This window comes from Aptenodytes forsteri, unplaced genomic scaffold, assembly GCF_000699145.1.
Source record: "Aptenodytes forsteri isolate BGI_AS27 unplaced genomic scaffold, ASM69914v1 Scaffold15, whole genome shotgun sequence".
Classification (NCBI taxonomy): domain Eukaryota; kingdom Metazoa; phylum Chordata; class Aves; order Sphenisciformes; family Spheniscidae; genus Aptenodytes; species Aptenodytes forsteri.
This window is the reverse complement of record NW_008795129.1, coordinates 26,430,198-26,451,460: the sequence shown is the minus strand read 5'-3', so window position 1 is coordinate 26,451,460 and position 21,263 is coordinate 26,430,198. Positions and strand designations below refer to the sequence as shown.

At 36.5% G+C, this 21,263-nt stretch overlaps 1 protein-coding gene across 1 annotated transcript; it reads right to left on the bottom strand.

The window, feature by feature from the left end:
- Positions 1–243: 243 nt before the first annotated feature.
- Positions 244–18,558, bottom strand: GLRX3 (glutaredoxin 3; the record flags this gene model as incomplete). The annotated part of the gene is made up of 10 exons (XM_019471742.1): positions 244–519; positions 1,987–2,079; positions 2,162–2,201; positions 2,359–2,411; positions 4,308–4,365; positions 7,106–7,167; positions 7,262–7,434; positions 14,571–14,772; positions 15,367–15,441; positions 18,430–18,558. Coding segments are annotated over 10 exons (936 nt in total), but the record flags the coding sequence as incomplete, so codon positions are not given.
- Positions 18,559–21,263: the final 2,705 nt, after the last annotated feature.

Genomic DNA, 21,263 nt, shown 5'->3' with positions numbered 1-21,263 from the left:
GATAGTATTTTTTCTCACTCACTAGACATGAAAACAATTATTAACAGGGACAGAAGATTATTATGCTCCATACCACAGAGGTAAATCCATTAATATTCTCCTAATGAGAGCTGAGCCCCCCCCCCAAAAAAGATGCAATTTAGTCCTATATAGTACTGCAATGGATAGTGCTGTCATTACGCAATTCTTAAACATCTAGATGCAATGAATACACAGAAAGAGTGTAATAACAAACCCAAAGTTCTTTAGCATTATATTTTAATTGAATTTGAAGATCTTGACATTTTTGTATCTTCAGTGGAAACACATTTTCATATGTAGCACGGTCTTGTGAAATACATAGAGTACATAAGCCATCTTTATTTACTCCTGATCGGTTCCACAAGGCTAAGTTGTATATTGCTCCAATATAATCTATAAATGGATAATTGTTCAAAGTAGTTCTGTTCCCATTGATGTCCTTTTCCATTAATTTTCTCCCTTCAGAATAGGCAACAATTCACCAGTTTCATTTAATTCCTGTAAAGAAATATATACAGCAATTATTCTCTATGTACATTTCGTGATTAGGCTAACAAGATTTCAACGGGGACAGTTTACGGATAAGGAACTCAATTCACTGGCTATTAAGGGAATGCACTAGATGACCCACTAGAGGTCCCTCTTGACCAAGATACTGAAGTTCATAATGTTGTATTTAAATTCTATTTTGTGTCTATTTAGTAAGAGAGGAAACTTATTTAGTGAAAAGATACGCCTTCAAAAGAATTGGTTGTTATCAACTTTACCAGGTAAATCCCCTGGTATATCTCCTTCCAGATGTAATTCAAAATATACGTTAGGCATACACAAAATTTTACAACATCCAAAATGCCTCTCACAAAATGAAAAAATGACCATCCATTAATAGATTTTGTTACTACCACACATTAAAACAAACAAGACAGTAAAAGATTTGTAAGAGTTCTAAATAAGAGGTGCTTGCCCATATTATCTTGATGATTGAAATACAAATTATAAGGCTGTTAACTTACTGAAGAGCCAGATAACACCGGGAAATAGTTTTAAAGTAACGTGGAGTTATATTCTTTTTCTTTTCCCACGTCTCAAGAGAAACAACTGTCTCAATTTTATTACATATTATACTATATTATGGAATGCATTTTAAAACACTGACAACATTCACCTACCCATACAAGTTAGTCGGTGCAAACTGAATACAGTCCAACAATGCAAATAGACAAATTACATTTAAATACCAGTGAGAGAAGCATTTTGCAGCATCTCCTCAATGCCCAAGACTATACTTACTGATCACTGACATAACCCACACACTTGTTAAATAAATAAAATTAAAGTAATCTATATAATTTAAGTAATATCAGTATTTTTAGAACTAAATGAGATTTATTGATTGTATCTTCCCAGGAGTTACAATGTCTGAGGAATTGGCTATAAAACATTCAGACAAGAATGGGCTCAAGAGTATTTGGGGTTTAGAACACTGTGCCTGCTCTGTTACAAAAATCAAAAACCACAGTAAGAGATGCAGATCTATTTTTGTTGCTTCAGGGTCTGTTCAAACAACTACAATAAACCTTACTTTCTTCCAGGAATGAGACTGTTTGCTAGGAAAAAAATGTCTCGCCCACCTTATTTGAGAAAAGCAATGTCAGAAGTAAAACTAGGAAGAGAAACCTGTAAAAATGCACCCACGGGGTAAAAATGGTCTTTACAGTAACAGTAACTGACTGCTGTCAAGAAAATACACTTCACTGCTATATCTTGGCGTATGAGAATGCTAGAGATTTAGAGCTCCTTTCAACTGCATGTTGAGCTAATAGAAGTCACAGTAAAAACAACCAAGTCATTTGGTTTCAAGATCTAGGGCCACCACACAGGAATTTGTGTATGTTACAGGCAGAAAACATTTCTACAGTTTTAAACAGTCAATTTACATCTCAAACAAGATTCTCCCATTCCTACCTTAACAATATCCAGCCCTCCAACAAGTTCACCTTTCACATATAATTGAGGATACGTTGGCCAGTCTGAATAGGTTTTTAATCCTTGCCGCACCTAAGAAAAATAATCTTAAATGTAGACTTCAACTTTAGTAAAAGCAACAATGAAATCCTCAATGATGGAGAAGCTTAGTTACCTCTTCATCTTCCAGTATGTCAAATGTCTCATAATCAACACTAGGGGAAAAAAAGAAAAAAAAAAAAGACTCTTAAACAAAGAAAATTACATTTGGGGAAGTCTTCCACTAATATTTTCCAAACTCTCTATTTATAAAATGTAGTTATTAAAACAGAACTGGCTTCCCAAATTCAATTAAAAAAGCCACTTACGTACCCAGTACTATTCATGATTTCTATAATTTGCTTGCTGAATCCACATTTTGCCGTCTAGAATGCAAAACACACATAAGTTAAAATATGTATCTGCTATATTTAATCCACAAAATTCCAAGTCCTCAAAGTACACTAAAGCTATTACCAATTTATTGCTAGTGATGACCTTACTGGATGAACAATACTGCTAATCCCCTTTTCATTCTTCTTTATACTCTTTGAGCTTTAAACAGTACTGAATGTCTCTATATACTCTGCTGAAATAAATGAAAACACTGAGAATATTAAACACTTTCCTCAGTTGTGGTGTGAAATGATACAAGGTGAATCTGTTTTCCAGGTTTGGCAACGCTATCTTGAAAACTAGTTAGGCTTGATTATTTTCTGAACGTTCAAAAAGCCAAAGCTAAAGGTATGATGGGTATAAATGCCTTATACGCATTTGTAAAACAGATGTGTTTTATTTTGAGACATACGCTACCCTTTTCTTACCATTCTGAAGAGAGTAGCAACCTATGGTCAACTGATAAATAGGTTGCATGTACAGCAACTTCCAACTGAAATTAATAATTGAAAGTATCTACTGCAAACTCTTCATATTGACAGTATAAGGACATAGAACACCCATCATTTTTTAGACATTGAATATTTAATCCAGACTATCCCTTCTTATTGGTGATTTCACTCCACCGGTAGCTCAAGCAAAATCAAAACTTGTTAAGCAACCTGCCCAAACTCTTGCTTTCTGTAGGCAAGAAACAGGTTTTAAAGGAGATAGAAGTGCATTTCTTTAGAAGACCTAAGCTCAACTGGCTCATCACCACTGTTTCAGTGAGTCAGCATAACCCACAGGGTTCCAGAGGCTATGAAATGGTTTAGTAAAACAGCCTGTAACACTCTTAAAAGTATCTGTTGTTAATACATAGAGAAGGCTCAGGGAACAAATGAGAAAATGAAATGGAAAGACGAGTCACGTGAACGAGCTCAGTCCCCTACCTCTATATCCCTTTAAAAAAATACCATATAAACGACTCATAACATGTGATCGCTAACTACAATTATTGTTTAGGGTACACCACTCCAATGAAAAGTCTGAGTTAGGTGCCGTTCAAGTAATTTTGACAGGAAGAATTACAGTGCCTTGCTGTTCAAAAGGGAATAATTTATCCCCTGGTTACTTTGTTTGAGTATGCAACACAAAGCAATAGACTTGACCTTTTGGTTTACAGTCATTTGTTATTATTTTAATCCTAACTGTTAGCAGTTGTCTGTCTTCAGTCACTATCTTTATTTCAGTGAGCAAGATAATTAAGTGCAGCTTAAAGACACCAGGCATAGACCATTCCACGCACATGAGAAAGAGTGGATCGTTTATAGTATGTGGCATTATACTTTAGCCCTAAAGACATCTAGCAGCTTTTTTTAAATGTAGTTGTGAAAGCATAATAAAGTCAGAGAAGTTAGAAAGGATAGGACACCCAATCCAATTAGGTCAACAGAGGGAAATTTCAAGAAACATGCGTCCAGAGATAAAGTTCTGGGCAACCCTCAAAGTGTACGCCTCAAGTAGGATAGCCATCAGGGGCAAGCACTCAGAACATCAGAAGAAAATCCATTATCTGCAAAGACAATCAATAACTAAGACCAAAAGGACATACACAGTTCTTCCATTCATTCCTGAATTGTAGATCAATTGACAGACGTCACTGCAGGGCATCAAATACCCTGATTTTACTGTAACACAGCTATCAGCATTTTAGCAATATATATGCATCAGGTAAAATAGGGACTGCTCTTCTATGGCTTATAGAAGCATCAAATAAAAAGACAAATAACTAACTTCCCAGCACCATTAACTTTCATTAAGCAAGGAAAGCAAGGGAAAAAAGGCAATTGTCACTGTTAAAAAAACTGTTTAAATGTAATATATTCTGCAACACTTACTCTTACCTGTTTGCTTCCCTTCATGAAAAGCATCACAGGAGCTTTGTTTATCAAGATTTTAAGCCTACAGAAGGCATGAAACAGACAGACATAAAACAGCTCAGTTATTATCCCAAGCTTTGTTTCGACAGGAAAACAAAATGCAAAAGTGGAAAGATAGGAACTTACAGCTTTGCCAAATGCATTTAGAGCATTATTATAAGCAACTCTATTCATTTAAATCACTTACAGTAACTCTAGTGAATGAATTTGAACCATCCTGTTACTTTTAGAGCAACAATTTACTTTTCTAGATTGACCTCTAAGTATCAAGCAGCAATAAGTTTAAGGAGAAACATCATTTTAGGATATTTTAAATACAATGTCTATATTTAGTGACATACTGCTTTTTCACATACTGAATGTAATACTTAGCATTTCTCATTCTCCATGTGAGAATGTCTTTTGCAGAGTAAGAACCACCTATTGTCCATCAGTCATAAGATCTACGGACTTACGGACTAACCACTACTGAAATTCAGGAATAAGTCTGTTTAGCCCCATTGTGCTCTGTCCACTTCTGGTCTACCCGCACAATCCTCAGCCAATCCCCTCCTTTCTCTCTCCTTTTAGGAAAGGCTTTCTGTGACAACTGATGGAAAAAGTTAGCAAAGACTCCTATCCAACAGTTTCCGGCTAAGGGCAAACTACCCTCTATAAAATGCATAACAGGTGATCATTTTCTGTAAAAAGTCACTTTGCATGACTCGCACAATGCAAAAAGATTCTAGACTGGAAAATGCAGGGTCATTGCAAAATAAAACTAAATGAAGTTTTGGTGGTGACCTACAGCCTTTGCACATGTAAACCTCAAAACAATTTTTCTAACCAAGTGGCCTCTAGGTTAAAAAGCAACAGCAAAACTAACAGCTACAGCAAGGGTGAGCTACAGTAATCTGAGTTGGTATCCCAGCTGCCAGATCTGTTTCATGAAATCAAGCCGATTTCAACAGTTCATTTTCAAGGGTATTTTCAAGTGAAGAAGACGCAGTTGATTGATGGGAAGAGATCAAACATTGAGTAAAGGAACATAATTTAGCATTAAATAGATTCTACTACTGATATTCCTTAGTTTTATTAAGTCTTGACATATTTGAGTAACTACCTCATAGGGTTTTTCCTATGAGTGACTGATAGAGTGAATATAGTTTGAAAGAGATGTCAGTTGCTCAGAAGTTAAGTATGAGGCTAGCTACGAAGAAAAACTAATCTGTGTCATGGAAAAAGAACTTTCAGTTGTCACCAGAAGACAGACCTCACCTAAGAAAGAAACAAACACCTACTAAAAGATGAAGAACAAACTAGACAATAAGAAGCTATTTGTGACTTGTCTGGTGAATTTTTAGCCAGTTTTCCTTCAGGCCACTTCTACATCAAAATTTGATAAAATTGATAAAAACTTCACACACCTGTTCAAAAGATGCTGCTGTTGCTCCTTTAGGGAGACATTTAGCTACACCAACGATTTTAATCTATCAGAACACATTAGGTAAGCAGAGGACACTTCCCATTACCTTTTTCCCAAAAAAAGATTAAGCAAAGCAAAAGGCTATATATAAATTCAATAAAGTTGCAGCTTATGCAAGTTTGCAAAAAGGAAAGAAGAGACTAAAGGAAACTTTCTAAAATAAGCTTTTAAAAGGCAGACAATTTCATCTTTACCTATAATTTAATCTCAAACTGCAAAAGGTAGTGATTGTTTTTTGTGGCCTTGGTGAAACAATTTACAAGTTACCCTACTAGAGTAACAAAAGGTAAACCTCAGCTGTAGAACTAATTAAAAAGGAATTAATAAATACACAGTTGTAAAAGTAAGTATACTTTATCACCATACCGAAAAGGCTTGCATTAAATTATTTCTCCACTGTGCTGAGAAGGCAAGAGAACCAGAACCAGATCACACCTAGAGCACTATAAAACTTGCTCTTACCAACCTCAGCAAGAGAGAATCTATGCTAACATATGCTTTGCCTTCAAGATACAGGCCACCTTCTTGGCAAACCAGCCCCCCTTTGCATGTCTTAATGGCACTATTCACATAAAAACCGGGAAAAAAAAGCCACGTCTACTAGCAACTTCTCAAACAGAATGACTTGTCAGATATCTGGAGCTTGACTGCCTGGGGCACATCAGAATTTCAAACAAGAGCGAATCTTCAAATGAGAAGGTTAAAAGAGGACAAATTGGTTTCTAGATATTACATCTGATTCAGGAAGCAACACACTTCCTACTGCTGCAGCATATATTCATGCTGCCAAGGTGAAAGAAAACAGGAACTGAAGGACATGAGCAATCAAGAAAAATGAGGAGACAAGCCTAGATATTTTCTCTAGTGATATCATAGTTATGAAGTCTATACCAAACACTAGTAGCTTTTATTAGCTTCATTTAAAAGATTATTTTCCCAGTTATCTTTAAAGAATAAATTCTTAAAAGAGAGACAAGAAGGAATCTATATATTCCTGCTATAATTAAAAATTAACAAACTACAAATATAATAAGTAAAGCCTATTGGAACAGTATAGCTTAATACATATATGACAGTATAGCTTTATATTAAGTGATGCTTTACTGTACAGAAAACAGAACATATTAAACAACTGCAGAAGTTCTGTAATTAAAGAAAATCTTGATGCACTTCTGAAAGTCAAAGGTCACAGAACAGGAATTTATATAAGGGATTCCCCCTATATAAACCAACATTCCCCATATAAACCAAACCTCAAAAATAGACACCCTTAAAATAACGACATAATACATCACACCTGTCCTCCAACTTCTGTGCCTTCGGACAGACTGTGTCCAGTTCTCCAGATGCCTCAAGTTCCTAGGGAGATTGGGGACAAGAAAAATCAGATATAAAAAGCAAGAAAAACATGCTTCTGACAACTAACAAGATTAAGAATTTCTCAGTTTCTAACCTTGACAATATCAAGTCCACCTATAAGCTCTCCAGCTACATACAATTGCGGATAAGTTGGCCAATTAGAGTATGTTTTCAGCCCCTGACGAACTTCTTCATCAGAAAAGATATCAAAACTGCTAAATGAAATACCATGTTTGTTCAGTATCTCCACCATTTGTTTGCTGAAGCCTGCAAACACAAAAAGATGAATTACATATAATTTTAAACTAAGCATTCCCATGTCTGTACTAAACCTTATTCATTTAAAAAATGCAATTCTTCTAGGTACTAAGTTCAAAACAGCTCTAGTCTGTTATTCTTTGCTCTATCAATACCCTCAAATGTTATAAAGGGGCAAAAAATGTATTTATTACTGGGATTACAAAACCAAAGTATACAGACAGCTTGGCAAGTCTGGTGCTTCTCTATTTAGAGAGCTACACAGTAAGTAACCTTTATGGAAGCGTCTCTGTTGTTCCAACATACAATTAAAGCAAAGTTAAATGCATTCCCTTGTTCTGCCTTTTCCAGCTCTTCTCACTGAGCATTCACAAAGAATAAAAGCTTCTCAATGACCATAACAGCATCTTCAGTAGCCTTCTTTTCATTCCTCTAATTGCACATCACTTTCTCTACCCCTGTCATTTCTTCCTCCAGCTACTACTAAACTTCTCCTACACCAAATGTGAATGAAGTTGACACACAAAGCGGGAACCAGGATTTAAACCCACTACTGTGTCACTAGTGTAACTTAGAAACTTGGCTTTTATAATGTTTTCTACTACTTTTGCTTTAAGAGCATGCCCTTTCCTACTTCATGGTAAAAGGCAAATTCCTTTTTTATTTTTTTAAACTTTTTATGTTCACATGAGTACTTAATATTATTTTACTACCCTTGTGACATTTTCATACCATGTTTTGTTTTCCTTTATGACAGATCTTCATTATGTCCTACTCTGACAACACTCTCTCAGTGGGATATTAAGCACTGAATATTACGATGTAAACATCCAGATTTTATAAGTTTATTATGTGGCCAACCTGAGAAGAAAAGTTTCTCCTTTCTGTAACTAAGCACCTTTTTCCTAAAAAAATCATCACATTATTTGTAAAAAGTTATATGTATGAAAATTTTAATAGTATAGAATTTGCAGTCTATAATCACCTAAATCTTCTTACACTAGAGGGAAACCCACACAAAATTTAACTTTCAAACAATTCTACTCTATTTTAAATTCACCATTCTCATGAAACATTGGGGTTTTTTTAAAAGAAGATAGATTGTTTTTCAAATCATTAGTCTTGAGAGAGTCTCTTCAGAGTCACTTTAAAAAACAAAACACACAACATACACACCACCCACACCTAGGCTGTGCCCTTTATGTTCACTAGTCCATTCTCTATGGGGTAACCTGAAAGGAAACCTTAGACTGATGTTCAAAATCATCTTCATCCACATAACACTTCCACTGACACAGAAGCACAAACGGTCCTCCAGAGAAGACATCAGCCTACTGGATGTTTCACCATGTATTGCAGATATTTACTCCGTAAGAAAACAGATGAGAAGAGGTCTGCTGTACTTTACAACACAAGGAAGCCAACTTCTTTAGGACTGATGATCAAATCTTGATTTGCAACTCCACTGTTCCTCCACAACCTATTTACTCTGCTATGAAAATTATGCTAATCAGGGAAAAAACGCTAAGTACATTGCAACACATTGAAAGATTTGGGAATTTTGCTTCATTTCTAACACGTGGTCTTTATCCTAAAGTATTTCAACACCTGCCACTGTTGCTTGCATGCACATCCCTTCTAAGGAAGTAGAAGCCACCTAGACAACACTATCATATGGTTTGCAAAAAGGATCCATGAGAATTTGTCCATAAATTGATGTGATAATAATGTGTTTTATATCTTTGCCAACTCATTCTGTTTTGGATTCAAATGCCCTTGCAATCCTACCAATTCCCTCAAAGAATTCCAACAAATGCTGTGCAGACAAATGAAAACGTCTATATAAATATTAAAAAAAAAAGAGACAATGCTTAAAGGCTTTAATAAAGGAATAAAAAAAAAAAAAGAAGCTTTAAATGGGAAAAAGAATCAAAGTGCCATGGAAGAATAACCTTTGATTTCAGCTTGCAAGACCACCTATTAGTTTTTGAAATATGGATTTTTACTACAGCTTTCTGCAGTTTTCATGATCTGCAGTTTATTGAGATACGAAGTAGTAGTATTTATATGTATGGCATCTAAGTTGCTTTTCTTTCTACAACTGAAGTGTTAAGTTCATGTACAGCCTGAAGTAAAACACAGATTCTGAAATTTTTCATACATCTGGGAGTTCATTAGTAAACAGCTAAAGGCTGATTGCTGATGGTTATTCCATCGCCAATATATTAACTCATTTCTACTGTAAGGAACTGGGGGGGGGAAGGCTTTATTTTAGCTGTAGGCAATTACATGCAAACTAGGAAGATTGATTGGTTGTGTTTCATTTTGAAGGGTTATGGTAGCAGTCTGGAAGTGTTATGCTTAGGGATAAAGTGCCAGAACAGCTTTACTTTCATAACAAAAGATTTAGGTTGAATTTCTGAAGAAATGCCACACATGTATTACAAGGAATAATTAAACTGCTAACAAAGTGTTTTAAGCAGTTATCTAGATGATCACAAGTGCCACTCCAGATTCTACACCAATAAAAACACCCTAAATAAATTACAGTATTGATGAAGCAAATAAACAACTACTACCACAGTCCAAATGAATTTGCTGAAATAATACAACATACATAGCAACCACATACAATTGCCAGTAAACACACAGCCGAGGGGACAAACCTTACTTTACACTATGCTTAGCTGGCTTTTCCAATGAAGAAATTACAAACTACAAGAAGGTTCCAAAATACACTGCTGGATAGGGTTCCCTCTACTTGCCAACTGCACTAAAGACTCGAACGCAAGTGCATTATTTTTATCAAAATAGATAAAATTCAAAAATATCTTCACCTTTAAACAAGCATGGCTCCTTTTATTTAATTCTATTTTTATTACTTCTACTACTGTTATAACAGATCCATATCATCTTTGACAAAATGTTAAATTACCTTCACCTTGAAAAAGACTTTGGCTATTCCAGGAAGTTTAATGGACCCAACTTACTAACATCTCCCAACTACTGCCAGAAACTATCACACCAGCCTAAAGCAGGCACGGTATTTAACTGCAAAATTAAGAGCTGTAAGTTCAGATGGCTTCATGTGTTGCACTACATTTTAGCACTTTTCACAGGGTACCAGGGATCAACTGTAAGAACTGAAAGCTTGAAGAAATATCTACTTTACCATATTAAGACATGCAAATGAACCTGTGTTATACTCTTAAGTTGCTTTCTATATTGAGTTTATGATGAAGTACCTAACTATCCTTAACCTTGATGCCTCAACATCTTTTTTGTTTTGTGTTTTTTGTTTGTTTTTTTTTTTAAATAGCCTCACAATTCTCTCCCATCAAAAATTCAAACACATGAGAAACAGTAACAGTCTTTTCTCTACATAACTTTAAAATCTGCCCAGCTTTCTGCTCAATGCCCTTCAGAAAGCCAGCTCTCTACTGAACACCCACAGAAATCCAAAGGAGAAAAGGTGTGCCTGTGCTGTCAACTGATCACACTGACGCAGAGGCTGACTCGGATGTAACGGAGAACCTGGGCACACAAACACTTCAGAGGAGACTCACCACTGCCTGCACAACACCTTTGAGCTCACAACAGACACAGCAAGAACCATGCTCTACTCTTACTGCTTGCCATGCACCTACCAAACAACTCACAGCACAAGCACAGCAGGTTCACTAACAGTAGTGCCACATTAGCACCCAACACAGTTAAACTTAAAGCACGTATATCTGAATAACCTAAACTGTAGACACCCTAAATGTACTCATAAATATTAGGAGCTCATCAGAGCAGTGCTCTATTACATACAGCTGGACTTCATGAGCCTACTTCAGAATAAGCCAAAACTTCCATTCCTACAAAATTATCTATAAATTCCTATGATGATATGTAACTTTCACACACCTATAACCGTATTGTTACATAATATGAATACAGAATTATCTATACATAAATAGATGGAACTTCATCAGCTTTTCATAGGAGCAAATGCCTATGCACAAACTGCTAGAATCCCAAGCTAATACACAACAGCACAATGAACATGAAAGTCCTGAAATCTGTGGTTGTTTCTGAAACTATTTCTACTGAAGTGATTCTGGGACCTATTAGTGCACTGAAATGAAATAGCAGCCTTGAAATTAGACAGGGAAAAAGAAAGAGAAAAATAGAGTGTGCGGATATCAACACAATAGAAGCCAAATACGGTATGGGAAGCCTCAGTACATACAGGATCTTGCATTTCCCCTCATATTTCTATAACCCTTTTCCAGCAACATCCGAAAAAGCAGATTTAAAATATTTGCATGCCATTTTACAAAGCAGCTGAAAGTACACTTAGGCAGAGAGGGCAGAGGCAATAAGAAAAGCTGCACACAAGCTGTAAGCAAGTGCTTCATCAACCTGAAGTAGCCTGGACCGAGTTGCAAGACTCCTCTCACTCCGCCAGGGCAGGATTACCCTCTACAGCGCGTGGCCCAGATTGACACGCATGTTTGACATGCTTTAGCCACTACTTCTCTTTCAAATATTGTCTCATGACTTACATATAAGCCTTCCTTCTCAAAAAGGGCAGCATACGCTATACTAAACTCCCTCCAATTAACAGTGCTTGACAGACAGACTCTCCTCCTCTCCTGTCCAATATACACTATATCAGTCCAAAGCTCCTCTTTGTAATTCAATCCAGATAGGCTCACCCAGCAGCTTCACCACTGGCGCCTCTCTGCTCAGCTCCCTCATTTGCCAAGCACTGGTCCTGACCCAAAACTACCTGAAGTTAATGAAAAGACTCTTATTTACTCTATGGACCCAATCCTCAATTTCAATAACTAGAAATCTATAGAACTACATAAATAGCTCTCCTGTAGTAGAATGCCTTCACAGATACAATGCGAAATAGCAGAGGCTGTTTGGCAAGTCACGTATCACAAATCTTACTGCATTATTCTCACTTCACCAAATCGATGCATTCCATATCATTATCCTTCCCTTTCCCCCCTTTTAGCAGTACATGATGATACGACAATTTGAATCCTTCCAGATTAAGATAAATGGACATAATATGTAAAATCAGTTTCTTTTAGGTCCTTTTATACTATTTCATCCATTTTGCTTTACATAGTTCTCCACTCAGTTTCTTTTGGAAAATTCCTGGATGCACTCCAACAGAAAGCACAAGAAGCAGCTATGCAGGGATGTCTGCACTTGAAACTGTTAACTGAATTTAATACTTCAAACTGTGGTGAGATCTTCCACGGCTGGAACATTAGCAGTGCATGCACACCACAACGATATTTGGCAATTATGTGAACATAGCATCAATAAATCGCCACACCACACCAACAGTTTGAACCAAGCACCCATGGACTCCTGACCAGACATGAGAAGCACTGCTCTGTCTCTAGGCTGCACCTGCTGAGCCCTTACCAGAAGAGGGTCAAAAAGAATAGTTCCATGAGTCCTCATTTCCCTCCTCAGTGTTTTAAACACATTTAGCTCACATGCATCTCTGCCATGATATAGAAACATCTATGATGAATTTTTCAAGCCTGTGCATGCTACAGTAATTCATGCACAGATGGACAAAACAGGTATTTTCATTATTTGTTTTTAGACACAAATAACTGAGGTTTTGCATGACAATTTAACTTTTTGAGCAGTTATCTCTTTACTGGTTCCATAAATATATGCCACAGGCCTTTCTTCAGGAGCTTGGCTGTAAGGAGCTAGCTACTGCTAATTCTTTTCTTATTCTCCTGTTACGTTTCACAATTCCTTCATCTCTTTGGCCCAGCAATGTAGTTGATATGATCTGCCCCACAGGATACACGTTTGCTAAGCAAAGGAATCCAATCTTAGTCATCACAGAGCCAGCTACTGCAGAGAAGTAACTGTAGAAGTTGCAACATTTGACCTCTAGACCAATTTGGGGAGAGAAAGGAGGTAAAAGTCAATGCAACTTTTCCCCCCATTGCCTTTACCTCCCCTCAGTTTTAGAATTTTATAATTATATCTTATTGCCACCATCCCCAGAATAAGACCTCTTCAGTCTTCCCATTCCAAATGAAGCTCTGGAGATGAGGAGTGGCTGTTTTTCCACACTGCGTTTTGCTCCTTGTTTTTTCAAGATGGAATATGGGCCTTAGGGAACAAACGTATATGAAAACAACAGCATGGAAACTAGCAGCTAAATGTTCACTTCTGTAAGATATCAGTAGAAAAAGACCGGTGGGTTAGAAGCAGACTGACAATTGAAGATAAACTTGCAAGGCAGGCAAGGATTACACTCAAAGGAGACAATCTGGAAAGTGGTGGTGTTAATTGCCAAAACGATACCCCCAGAGCTACAGTGAAACACAAGGGAGCCATAACCAAACAAGAGCTGCCAAGAGTGCTGTTTGGTCAAGCAATCTCCATCCTACATCAGTGTTACTCTTCTGTTTACCTCCTGCAGCTCACCACAGAAGGCCCTACAAAATCAGTTCTGCAATGCAACTTCTTAAGACTGCATGAGCAGAAGGATGGCAGCTTCATAGTACTTAAAAATTTTGGTTTTTAACATTTGTTCACGTGCTTTCCATACAGATCAACGCTTCAAGTTAATTAGGAACCAAGCACTCTAAACAGTGAGCAAGTGTTAAGAGAACTAGGTTTAAGAACAAGCATTTCCACGGTAGCAGAAACACATGCTACTGGTCTTTCAATTTCACCAGCTAGTACAGTTTTATTTTCTTTTTCCAAATGGCAACAGTAATCCCAGATGTTAGTCAATTCTTGTTATTTCTTGAATTGAAACATTCTCTTCAGACTATTTTACATTTTCAACATGCGTAACTTGATGCACAAAATATGTCATGAATAAACACTGAGCTACCTCCAGAAAAGCGTGCTAGTTCGAGGACAGCATTGCACATCACATATTCTTTAGAAAGCCCTTAATCTCTGCGATTCCATTTCCAAAATTTAACTAAGGGAATAGCAATTCTCTAGCAGCACATAAGCAATATGAAAATACTTTCATTAATGCTTCTAGGTGTACAAGACACCGTTGGGATGCATCTCCCCAAAACTGAGTAAAACTGACAACTAGCACAAAGCAAGTGGTGTCACATTGAACACGAACTTCAGAAAATCCTTACCACAGCGAGGTTCTTTTGGAGACCCTTTCATAAACAGCATGCAAGGGGCAGCATTGATGAGTTTCTTTAGACGCACATTAAGATCTTCTTTTGCACCGTCATTAGAGCCAGCAGAAACAGAACTGCTGGACGCGTGGCGCTGCACTTTTTTTGTCAGCTCTGGGGCATGTGCACCATCTAATCTGTCAACTTTCTGAGAATTCTAAGGAAACCAAAACACAGGCTCGTGTTAAAGGATTAAATTCAGAATTTGTACTGTAATAAAAAAAATAGTAAAACCACCATATAAAGTATAGATTTTCAGATGCAGGGTGGATTAGTGTATTGATCTTTTAGCCAGACTTTAGTTCCAAGACTCATACCATTCTGTTGGCTGCCTACTCTTAATGCTAGTGAATTTGCTGTTAGAAGAATTTATTAAAGAAAATATTTTGAATTTTATTATCACAGGCAAATGTGACCCAAACAGACTTGTCATTTCTACCAAGAGATTATTTACTTGGGTTCTTGCCATGTTGTAGAACTATAGCTAGACAAAGAAACATTACTGAAAATTTTTTGACCCAACTAAAATAAAAACTATGTAAGAATCCCAAAGCAATTAAGGAAGCTCTGAAATACTACACATAAAGTGTAAGAATCATTTCTTTCCACTTTTTTAGGTTCCACTGGATAGACTTAAATCAGATACATAAGTTTTTCTTCACTGAGAAAGTTCTTAAGGTTCTGCTCCTCTGGTAGTAGTATTAAAAAAGTATACATATTAAGAGTCCACATGGAATCCATTTTCTCTTACCTTAAAGAATAAGAACGTTGGAACAGAACTAATTCCATATTTTTCAGATACTTCAGGCACAGCTTCAGCTTCCAGCTAAAAAAACAAAACAGAAAACAGAAAAAGATTATTTTCATAATCTTCTTTAAAGTTTGACTGTGGATGCCAATCCTGTCTAGAATGTTCTTCTAGGCATTTTATACATTTAAAAAGGAGCTGATGCAGAAGTTTGTGACACATTTGCATTTAAATGAGACTCACTGGGTTGGCATGTCCTCCACTGAGCCTACACAGTGTCAAAACAGGTTCAGAGGTTTTTATTTTGTTGCACATTTCAAAAGATGCCCGGAGGCTGCGAATAAAATCTTTGGTGCACTAGTGACCTAGTAAATTTTCAATCATATGCAGCTACTACTATATTGAAATCCATAAATCATTGACCCCAGTTATGTCATGATTACAGTGCTTATTTTCTGCCCACAGCAATTCTTGCTGTTTGCTCTATTGACTAATTTCAAGGGGCAGTACATCATGACTGACATTTGCAGCCTTCTGCAAATTATGAAGAAAAAAAGGAGTTTCTTCAATAAGCTATTGAGGTCTACTAAATTTTATCTTTAACTCCTGCAAGGCTACTGAGTATCGAGTGGCAAGCTTGTTGAGATTATTCGTTCTAATTTTATTCAGCATTCAAATGCATACCTTGAAATTATATAATGTAGTAGTTTGCCAAGAAAATGTGTCTTTTAATTAACTCAAATTTGTGATTTTCTGTGCATAGGCTAAAAGCTTACTTGAGTGACAGAAGATCTAGTACAAGACTGTTTAAGACACTAGCTCTGTAACAACTGCAGAGTGAATGGTTAAAAAAGTGGTAATAGATCTAAATGTTTCAAACAGAAACCTGCAATCCAGTGTACAGGAGAAAAAGCCTTTCAAATTCTTATTCCATAAACTATACAGTGAATGAACAAGCATCAAGAGAGCTACTGAACAGTTTGCTTCTGCCCACCCCGTCCATCCTTACGTATTTTAGAAAATACTGTGATTGTTCTCACTATTAACCAAAATGTAGTGAACCTCTGAATATTTCAGTATTACAGCATGTTTGATTTGCTCCAGCTATATAGGCTTTTAATGAACTCACTAAATACAGAAGCAACCCAGCACATAAGTCAAAACTGAAAGTCCAAGCTTCACCTCTATTTCTGTAAATCAATGCTCCAACGGGATCAACTGAGAAACTAAAGCTATAAATTGAAAGCTGTAAATACAGATTCCAATTATCTATTCTCTTTCAAGTGGCAAATGATTAAATGACTTCTACCTGTAATATTAATTTTCTTTTCCAGTAAAACTTCCTACTTACTTGGATACTTACGTTCCACTCTGGTGAGGTTCACACATACGGAACAGATTTGATTTCATATTTCAGTAACTTGCTCTTATTTGTACAACTTTCCAAAACATTGTTTCTAACTATTTCTGGATATAGACACACTTTTATTTTAACCAAGCCAAGGATCTTAAGAGTTAGGCTATGCAACAACTAAAATGAGAAATTGCATTTAGAAAGACTTCAAGATTTATTGACAGTTTTGAAATTTGTTTCATTATTACTTAGCTCTATTCTAGAATGTAACTGTTTATGATTTGCAAGGCCATACAATAGTGTTGGTCAGTCATCTGTAACCATCTGATGACTTAACAGGTTCTTGCCAATTAAAAGGCAGACTGGCTATTCTGGAATACAGACCAAAATCCCATAAAGAACCTACAAAATCAAATACATTCCCCATGAGGAGCCCCCTCCACAAAAAAAAGTATCAAGAAAAGTCACCTAAGCCTTTCAGTAGCTTATTATCCCTAAACAAGTACACCCGTAATATTGGGGGGGAGGGGAGTGGGGGAAAGGAGGTGCCACTGTCTTAGTTTTGCAACACTTGATCACTTCGGAACCTTGTTATTAAAAAATAAATTACAGCTGAATAATAAGGGTCATAAATAAATAATATATGAATATGAATAATAACGAGGCAACTGAGAGTTTTCAAACTTTCTTGGGCCTACTAAATCTATAGCAACTCTATAAATTTAAGCATCTTGAATTTTCAAAATGTTGAAAATTAGTCTTTTAAAGCTCTAAGTAATAAAATACTACCATTAAAATAGTTCTGTCATTCTGTTTTACAGAGAGAAATACCAACTGAGAGAGGAATCATTAAAAAAAACCCACAAAACCTAAAGGCTGTAAGAAATCAAATTAAAATACTCATACACAGCTGGCTGCTCCATTACTCCCTCCCCTCATAATCACAGAAGTGTCTCATTAACAAGAGAAAGTTGTTTTAAAATGAATGGCATGTGGATGAAGTGCATTCATTTTTCCCTCCACACTGGTTCTCTTACTAGGATGTGCAGACAATCTCACAAAAATATAGCATCTCATTTGTGTTTATACCATCCAGCACTATATGACTGTCATCTTAGAGTGACAATGTTGCACAGACTTAAATTTATCTTCCTTTAAACTTCATGAAGATTACTGTTCATCTTCAGTATCAGACAGAAAATCTCTATGAGTTCTGAGATCTATTTAGCTAACTAATAACATCATGGGAACAAATGAAATCTCCAGCACACTTGAAAAGAACAGTGTTGCCAAATTAATCTCAAAACCAGGGATAAAAATCATGCTTTAAAAATATGTCTATCTACAGAACTGAAGGAGTGCGACATTGCAGAGACATAGAAATTTAAAAGTCTATTTTTTATATGGAGTAGCTAGTGAAAAAAATCCATCATTGTATCTTAGTAGCCTGATTTTTTTTTTTTCTTTCTTTAAACAGCACAATAAAATGAAGGTGTTATTTAAGCTTGCAATATCAAGTTTGGAAAGATGAACCTAGAACTTTCATCCCACAGATTATTGATGCATCTCTTGCATATGTTCAACTCACATCTTTAAACGTGAAGCCAGAAAGGAACTTCAAAAACAACTTTACCCATATTTTGTAATACTTTACTCATAGTTTGTAATAATGGCTCTCCTCTCTTTAAAACAAGCTCAACTGCCTGACTTACCTTCACAAATGTAACCTGCATGTGTTCCTTTGCTAGTGCCGCCATAACCTCATTCATTTGAGCACACTGAGGAGCCCATGGTGCCCAAAAGTGGACAACTAAAAGGGACCTATAAAAAAAAAAAAAGAGTAACAGCATTTATTTTTAAAAAAGACTCATGCAATATAGAAGTTTGATATGCCATGCCAAAGAAAACCCACAAACAAACAAAAAACAAACAAGCAAAAAAACCCACCACCCACACCATCTTCCTGAGAAAAAAGATAATTAAACAAGTGAAACCAGGAACGTTTTCTATGACTTGCACAGAGAAGGACTTTAATGCTTTTTCAGAAAACATTCCAAAACCCAACCAGCACCATTAAGCTAATGCAACACAAAGAAAAACACCATCCTGTATTTTGACAGTAAAAGATCATTCCATATGAATGTCAGACAGGAAGAAGAACAAGGAGGAACACTAAAGGTGGAGTTATACACTACAGGACACAGATTTTGAAGCACCTGTAGGCCAAGCACTCAGAATCGCTCTTGGGCACCCCGCATCTCTTCCCAGGCACACTTTCTATCTTCAGAAGCTCTGGGAGCTCGAGACCTCAACAGCTTCACACTAGAGGCTGCACCATTGCTTTTCTCCTCTCAGTGCCACTATTGCCTCTTTACTACTTAACCAGGAAATACGGTAGTAACTTTTCAAGTCTACTGGGACTTTTCTAAAAATACAGTATTCTTATGCTGAAATGTTATTTTCTGCTTTTATTAGCTTCAACTTCTTATTCCTCTTCCAGCTTCAATAAGGTTTCCTTGAATGTTTGGTATTGATTATACACAGCATTTAAAGATGAGAAGTCACATGTGAGAACAGAAATCCCATCAAACTGGGTACCACAAGGTAGTTCTCATGAGCTTAAACAAACACGCTTTGATGACAACAGTGACAAGATATTTGCATCTAATTTTCAATTCTGTTTTCCAAGTTTGCTGAAGCCAAAACCACTAGGTAATAAGGGATAAAGAATAAAAGACATATAATGTACTACTTTTAATCTACTTAGAAAGAGATATAGAAATCAATGCAACCATACCATAGAAGCTATTTAGTACCTTTTATTACTAAATAATGGAACTTCAGCATAAATTGTAATAGCTATGCAGGCAGCATGACATTTATATTGGAACAGAAGCTGTGTTATCTGACCACATACTCTAAATACAGCGCTAAACTCAATTCAGACACAGAACTTTGAAATTCATAAACTTGATTTTTGAAAGAAATTCCAGAAAAGTTTGGTAGAAATATAATAGGATACCCTCTTTTTTTTTTTTTTAATCATGCCATCAGTCAGCGCATGGTTCTGCTTTGAAAGCAGATTAAAACTGGCAGAGTTTACAGACTAGTAAAAACTGAAATTACAGTACAAGGCAGTTCTACTTTTCTGCATGTGCCAGCCTTGCAAATTTAGACCTGAGCTCAGGAACAGTTCAAGACATCTTCTCCAGGGCTGTCATCTGTATAGATTCTTCCAACACTCTTGTATACAAGTCACCACCAGCAATGATCCCAAAGGCAAACCATCTCTCTAATTACAAAATAGCTGTACCCTTCTTTGAACTGATTTCACTGCTCACAATTGACATTAGCATTTAAACCCCAGTAAAAGCTCATTTAAGTGATTTACTCTTTACTTATAAATGGGATTTGATATGGACTTCTTGAGAAACCTGAGACCATATCTCACTGCTCCGAGTAAAACCTTAACTGCAAAACTCCGTTTCAGCATGTAAACTTTTATAGCAATGCTCTTTGTGGAGCCCAGCTACAGAGCAAATGAAAAGACAGATTATAGCACAGGTAGCTCGTGCAGGAGTTTTATCTGCCCACACAGCAGATAGGTCTTCCGAACATTACTACAGCTGTCAGCTCATACAGACATATTTTAATTAAGACTTTTGAGGCAATGGGGACAAGCACTTGGAAGTGCTGTCCCCATGCTGCAACCAACATTTTTTGCCACATAGTAATGAGGTGAAAATAATTAGGTAGGTTGGGAGACAGGGAGGAGTCATTATATATGTATGAGAATACCCAGACACAACAGACAGAAAATCTTAAAATGAAAAAAGCAGCAGCAGTTCAATATTTCAGAAGACAGACCATGCTCTGAGGCAGAGAATTATCAAGAGCTTTGCTCCCAGGATTGGTTTTCCTGTACTTGTTCATCACATCCTTCATTTGAAATACCAATTTTGAGACCTCCACCAACCTTGTTCTTAACATACGCGCTGTTTACCGACACCATTAAGAGCTCAGAGAAGTTGTTAAAAACAGATCAAGATCAAAATACTTTTCTTTTTTAAATCAAGTTTTACAACAAAACAGTCTAATCTACTTGGACCTACTACAGCTTTTACAATTACAGAGAATGAGGTTGTCAAGCTGTCATTGCAACTGCACAATGCCTGTACATTTAAAAAAATAATTTCTACATCTGTTAGACTACAAGTAGGAGAAGATAATACTTCCACTGGCTAAAAACAAGTAGTGGAAGAAAGGAGAACAGAGAACATAAAAGTAGTATAGTGGCTACGCATCAGGCCAAAGCACTAATAAATAACTTGATGCACTTTCCTTCCATTAACTGAACGCAGGAATGCATGCTCTTCCCCTGCTAAAAGTGCTCAATTTAATTAGTATGCATAGCAGGACACATCTGATCACATGAATGTCAGCTCATGACAAGTAGAGGAGGAATAATCACATGATTATTTAATCCTCATTCCATCAGAGCCTATTCTTTCCTTACCAACATACAGCTGCAATGCACTTAATTTTT